The 6,433-nt window shown below is 48.9% G+C and overlaps 1 protein-coding gene across 1 annotated transcript; it reads left to right on the top strand.

The window, feature by feature from the left end:
- Window positions 1-2,035: 2,035 nt before the first annotated feature.
- On the top strand, window positions 2,036-3,056 carry LOC101763498 (translation initiation factor IF-2). The gene has a single exon (XM_004982131.2). It carries the CDS (start codon window positions 2,287-2,289, stop codon window positions 2,809-2,811), a length of 525 nt encoding a protein of 174 aa, XP_004982188.1. The 5' UTR covers window positions 2,036-2,286; the 3' UTR covers window positions 2,812-3,056.
- The last annotated feature ends 3,377 nt before the right edge of the window (window positions 3,057-6,433 follow it).

Genomic DNA, 6,433 nt, shown 5'->3' with positions numbered 1-6,433 from the left:
ACATTGCTACACCTCAGCAGTCTTATAGGTCGTCTCATGCAATGCAATGCCACATAGGATTTTTGCTAATGTGGTGGAGAGAGGGTGAGGAGAGAGAAAGAGGTCATTGTTTCATGAAACATCCACCTCATAGGTTAGATTTTAGGACTATGAAACAATTACTCCCCCATTGTACGAGTTGTGCAACTCTCAATATTTCTTTTTTTATACACAAATTAAGAAAATAGAATTACTATGAGACAACTTAAAAAGACAACCTATTGTACAAGTTATTTGTTAAGTCGACTCAAGATTATTACGTGTCAAGAGATCACTTATTAGACGATACTAATATACTTGTCCGTAACTACGTGAGCACGTGTGCCGTGGCATGGAGATCGGGCAGTTAGGATCACCAGTGCTGCGGCTAAAAGCTTCGAGTGGCCTAGCGAAAGCGTAACTTGCCACTTCCTCGCTCTTCTTTCTGCTCAACTAATTAAAAAACCATATAGGTCATAACTCCAAGATTGTATATAATATTAAGAAAAAATGGAGGAAATTCTTCTTCGGCAATATATGACTGCTTTTAGTGTGACATCGCCTTAATTAATTATGCACTATATTGGTATGTCTGAAGCAAAATCTTCACAAAATTATAAAAAAAGAGAATGCAAATTTCACTTGAGCACTTTAAGGCCTCCAACACAAGTTTTCTTTCACGTGTCATATATTTGTGCCAATTGTAGTTTCTAGACGATGAGTATATAAAATAAGAATAATCCAAGTACTTCATAGCTGTTCAACAGCTGGATTATTATATTTTATTAGTTACAATCGATATTTCAGTAAACAAAGCATACTAGCATCATAATCAAAATCCAAATGAGAGAATTGAGTTTATCAGTTGGTTAGATTCCTCGAACTTTTTAATCTTCAAACGAACAAAAATAACACTCAATGTGAGCTCTCCATTTATTTGTTAACACAGAACTAAATCTTTTTTAGTCTGATTTGGAAAAACTTGATCTGAGGGGGTTCTACATTTTTAGAGCGAGGCAATAATGGAACGGAAATCTGAGGACGAGGGTGAAGCCTAGTCTGAAAATAGCAACGGCCAGGTGACCATACCACAAACATAGCTGTTTGAGACGCTAGTCAGCAAGCAGGTATATATATCTAGGCCAGCGGAGCCTGGGATCTAACGTCCGTCACATGTGCGCGAAACCGCGATCAGATTGCACTGGGGTCTGGGGCAGCTCGGCTCGCGACATTCGTCTCCATAATCTTATCATTGCCTGCCGAATTTCTACATGTACGCATGGAAGTCGCGGCCCTAGCGTTTTGACTCTAGCGTTGTAGCCTAGCGTTCAGGTCATGAGCGTCAGACTTCCATTCTCAGGCGGTGTGCCCCGTGACACGCAAACGTTGGTACTCCGAACACCGAACAGTACAAAGAAGCACCGCAGCATCCGTCCCCCCTGCAACGAAGGAATCTCACGTTCTCACTGCATCATATAGTATCTACTAGCATCGTACTATGAACGTAGCAAGAAGATACGGATAGATAGATACCCAGTGTGAACGAACTACTGTACTGTGTACCGAACGAACTGCCGAAATGCAGAAACAGATACCAACGTACGCGTCCAGGTGCCGAACTGAAACGCCCCCAAAGAGAATAGATCCAAGAAATCCGTGCTGCCACCGGAGGCCGTTAGAAGGACGGATGCTGCAAGCATGCCTGCCGGCTGCCGCTGCCGGCCGCCGAATCGGTGCAGTCTGTTAGCCACTGAGCTCAAAAGCCACCACCACCATGCCCAGATCAGATCAGCAAAAGCGAGCAGGGAACCGACGCGACGGCGACGCTTGCAGGGAACAGAAAACGACGGGCATCGGAGGCGGTCAAGCCACCACTTCTGAACCACGTCGGCGTCAGCGGATCAAGGGCCCTGCCTCTGCCTGCCCTCCCTGCCCGCCTCCTGCCGCCGCTGCACGCGGCTATAAAAGCTCCAAGAAACCCGCCGCATCTCTCAAAGCTCCCGCAGATCACGGCGCCAGCGTTCCGATAACCGACCGGCCGGCCGGCGCGAGGTGCACCGGTGGCTTACCTTGCCTCTCTGCTCCAGCCCCTGCTCTTGGCTAGTTGGCTTGGCCTTCTGCGTGTCCTCTGCGTCCTGCGAGGAGCTCGAGGCGATAGGTAGCAGAGAGGCTCGTCTCGTCGGCTAGTGTTGTTCACTCGGTTCTCTTGCTGTCGAGATTGATCGAGCTCGAGGGAAGTTTCATTCCGACTCCGACGACGACGGCGGCATGAACATGAAGCCGGGAGCTGTGGCGGCGTCGAGGTCCGGCGGCGGCACGGTGGCCTTCTCGTGGGAGCAGGAGCCGGGGGTGTCGAAACAGAGCCCAGCTGAGACCAAGAAGCCCACAGCCGGGGCGCCCCGCACGGAGGCCGTCAGCAAGAGGACGCTGGCGACCGCCAAGAAGGAGCCTGCGCCCGCGGCTGTTGTACCGGCGCGCCCGCACCGGCTGCGCGTGCCGCCACCGCCAGGAGGGCCGGGTGCGCCGGCCGTCTCCCAGCCAGGGAAGAGCGGCGGCGGAAGGAGGAGCCGTGGCGGCGTCAGGCCGCGGGACGACCCGTTCCTTGCAGCCTACCTGGCCTGCACGGACAACGGCGGCGGCAACAGCAAGGGGGCACAGAAGCTGCTTGGGTGGGCGGGGCTTGGGCTTGGACTCGGGTTGCGTGGGCTCGGGCTCTCTTGCAAGACTTCGTGTGGGGCCGTGGAGGAGTGCGTCGTGACGCTTGCTAGGATCCCTGAACTCGATGAGGATTGAATTTTCCAATCCTGCGTCTCAACAATTTGTTTTTTTTTTGAGTAATCGTCTCAACAATTTGTTTTTTTTAGAAGCCATAAACACTAGGGTAGAAAAGTTGAACTAGCACTTAGCACTCTTATTGAAATTGTATACGAAGTTTGTCTTTATTGGACTTCTAAATACAAATATCCGGGTTCGTAGATGTACCTTGGCGTATGGTCATGTGTGTTGTAATAAACTCTTGCTTCTTTAATGAAATGCTCACCCAGGCAAGTTCACGAAAAAAAAGTTATTTGGAATTGCTTGGCGTACTCCAAAGATAGAACCTCCTAGTGCCTTGGATGGCGTATGGCATCCTTAAAATTTGGATTGGAGGTGTTCTATGACGATCCATGGCTTTATATAGTGTATGAATACCACGGACTCCACCTAAATATTCATATGAGCTCGCGCTGCCTCTATAGTGTGTTTTACATGATGAAGCTTGAAACAACAATGATTATACCAGCTATGATGCCAAAGCTGACCGACAAATAGGATAACCTTGCAATAGAACAATTATTCCCAATTACCTCCTCATGTACCATTGAAAAGCTACGCAACATGCTTAAAAGAGGGGACTCACGAGTAAGATGATGTGATTTTGTTAGTGTTGGGATTTCAGAATACTAATGGCCATGGAACCATAAGGTTAACTAACAAGTACCATTACTTCTCTAAGGTTTTATGATGCTAGTGCTATAAAACCCACGGCTGTCTAAAATTTGCTCAAAAACAACTGAAAGCGCACGTGTCCAACAATAAGCGATGCCCGGAGAGCGATCTGGATCAAAAGACAATCAGCTGCCGTTCTCCTCATGTTAGGAACAACACATCAAACATCATCCGTGCGGTGGTGGCAACGGATACTTATGTTGACAAAACCGTATTTGGATGTCCACTTCCGGTAACCAGATTGGCGAGATCCTCCATTCTCGGCGATACGCAGAAATTTCGTCAACCTAAGAGTCGCCGTCACGAGCAAATTAAGCAGAAATCCAGCCGTAAAGACCATCAGAGGCAACGTGCGTGACGAGAATTGTTTGCGACGTTAGCCGTCTTCGAGTGAGATTGGTTTGCTTGACACTATTTCCAGGCATAGGCGGCCTAAAATCCGCTTCTTGCGATCAAGACCTCCCCGGACACGGTCACTTTCAGCTAAAACCTACTACCTCTGAGATTTCTTCCATCAACATTCATCACATGTTACCGCCCTGAGTTTGATTAAACGAAGTATGTTGTTGATTCCAAGTTTCCAACAACCGAAAGAGGTCAATGATCAAACACCACATGTAATTCCCTTTGCTCCGATTGTTCATCCTGATTTCATGCCCGATCGATCGCGCCATCTCAGGAGAACAGCGGGTGGTTAAACAGGCATTGTGCAGTTCCTACATCGATGTCGATCGCGTCTTTTATCTCAACTGTTTCCTTTCTTTCCCCGTTACGAAAATTCCTAGTTATGATCACTTACAAAACGGCCGGCATCATGTATCTCAATGTAGGCGCTGGGGCTCGAACACTACTATACGCGCCTGCCAAATTTCTGCAAGCACACGCAGAGAGAAGTCACGGCCGGTGCGGATTTGACTCGTGCGTTGTAACCTAGCGTTCAGGTCATGACAGGTTGACATTTTTCCAGGCGCACGCGTACGTTAAGGCGCAAGGCCGCCTGACCGGCTGGCCCTGCCATGCGCCACTTCACCGTTAGTCGCCATTTGCCAAACATATAAAGTCGTGTTGGACATGGTTTCTTCGGAGAGTACATTGGCGCACAATTTTTGCATGAGCTTTTGTAGCGTTCACCATAGGAATTAACCCCATCTCCTCGGACACATTCCTGGCTTAAATACAGATGGATTCGTATCGTACGTACGTAGCACTATACCAATTACGTACTACATAGGAACAGAAACTGACGTGTGCAGAACCAAACTGAAATCCGCCCGGCCTGCCGGACCAAGACACACACGGAAATCTGAAGTTGTTATAACCGGTTGCTGATATTAGATGGACGGACTCCGCAAGCATGCCTGCCGGCTGCTGGTCGACGATGCAGCCTGCTAGCGGCCGAGCTCAAGGATTGCGTGCGCCTGATCGAGCCCCCGTGCCGAGATCAGTGGAAAGATGAGGAGGAGAACGGACGGTGGAAATGACGGGCACGGGCGGCAAAGCACCCAAGCAGCCCTGGCTGCCACTCGCTGCCTCCGAGAAACCCGTCGCATTCGCATCTCATCTCTCGCTCTCGCGCAAGCCGCGGCAGCACAGGCCGCAGCGTATCCACGGACCGGCGCGCTCGTTCGCAGCTGCCAATGTTTGCAAGCGTGTTGCGTGCGCTACCTGCTAACTATTCGGCTGCTCAGCTCTCGTCCCAAAGAGCTGTTTCACTTTGTTGTAGCTGCCAGTGTTGCTTGGACCAAGTTGGTATGCCCTAGTAGCCCCTAAGTTTGATTGTCGGAGAGCTGCCTACGTTCAGTTTCTGAGGGAGCGTTTGCTTTCGGGGGAGCGTTTGCTTTCGGGCAGTCCCAATGGGACATTGATGGTAGTTTCTATCCCTCTTAATTGTCATGCCAACTAAGCAATTTGCTGATATGGCAGTAGATTTATTATGGAGGGAGAGAAACCATTTCTTAGAGAGGAAACCAAGTCCTCACACGCACCAATAAGCTAAGAAACTAGCGAATCTGCATTGGGGAGACCCAAGTAGTTTCTTCTTACTTATTGCCAGATCCTTTGCGCTTGCACCACTGCTACCCATCACTCGAGCTCCTTTACATGATGCACAGAGGATCTGATACTAGAAGGGAGAATGATTGGTTGGATTTTTGTTTAGACTCTAGATAAAAAAGTTGCATTGTGAAGGATGATTTCTTGATACAATATCCTAGACTATGGAAACTAGGTTGGTTTCTCCCATTGGGACTGCCCTTACTCGGTCTTGTATCGCCTTGCTGAGCGAGGCTACCGAGCAAGCGCTCCCGCTTGGTTCCCTTGCCTGAGTGTCTTGGGGTTTGTGCGAGCAAGATTAAGGCCCCGTTTTCTTCCACTGACTTATTTTTAGCACCCGTCGCATTGAATGTTTAGATACTAATTAGGAGTATTAAACGTAGACTATTTACAAAACCCATTACATAAGTGGAATCTAAACGGCCAGTGAAATCGATGATAGCTAAGTGGAAATTGATTCGATGGAGGCCAGCGACACCGGACGACTTCAAGGGGGAGGGTTTAGGCTAATCCCCCATCCCCGCGCACGGTGTCGATCTCGGCAGGCGAGTTCGCAGCTTGCTACCCGGAGTTGACGGTCAAACTTTATATAAACCCACTTAAAGCTCCTAATTTGAATCACAAATGATTATCTGCGATTACACTATTTTACCTCCTAAAAAGTCTAAAATGGATCACGATTAATAACAGTGATCCAAATATTTTCAAATAACCACCTAATAATTATCAAAATAGTCCTCATTTCTACCTGAGATCCTCCGTGCCTCTCCCTCGAGGCTCCTGCTTCCCGTCCGGCGACTGCGAGGGTCGTGTCACCTGCAGATGAACGGGGATCTCCCTTCATCGTGCGTCTCACCTCTCCCTCCCATCGCCA

Source organism: Setaria italica, chromosome IX (assembly GCF_000263155.2).
Source record: "Setaria italica strain Yugu1 chromosome IX, Setaria_italica_v2.0, whole genome shotgun sequence".
In the NCBI taxonomy this organism is placed as follows: domain Eukaryota; kingdom Viridiplantae; phylum Streptophyta; class Magnoliopsida; order Poales; family Poaceae; genus Setaria; species Setaria italica.
This window is presented reverse-complemented; position numbering and strand designations above follow the sequence as displayed.

Coding starts and splice junctions, on each gene's coding strand:
- LOC101763498 (XM_004982131.2), top strand. CDS start 2,287: ATGAACATGAAGCCGGGAGCTGTGGCGGCGTCGAGGTCCGGCGGCGGC.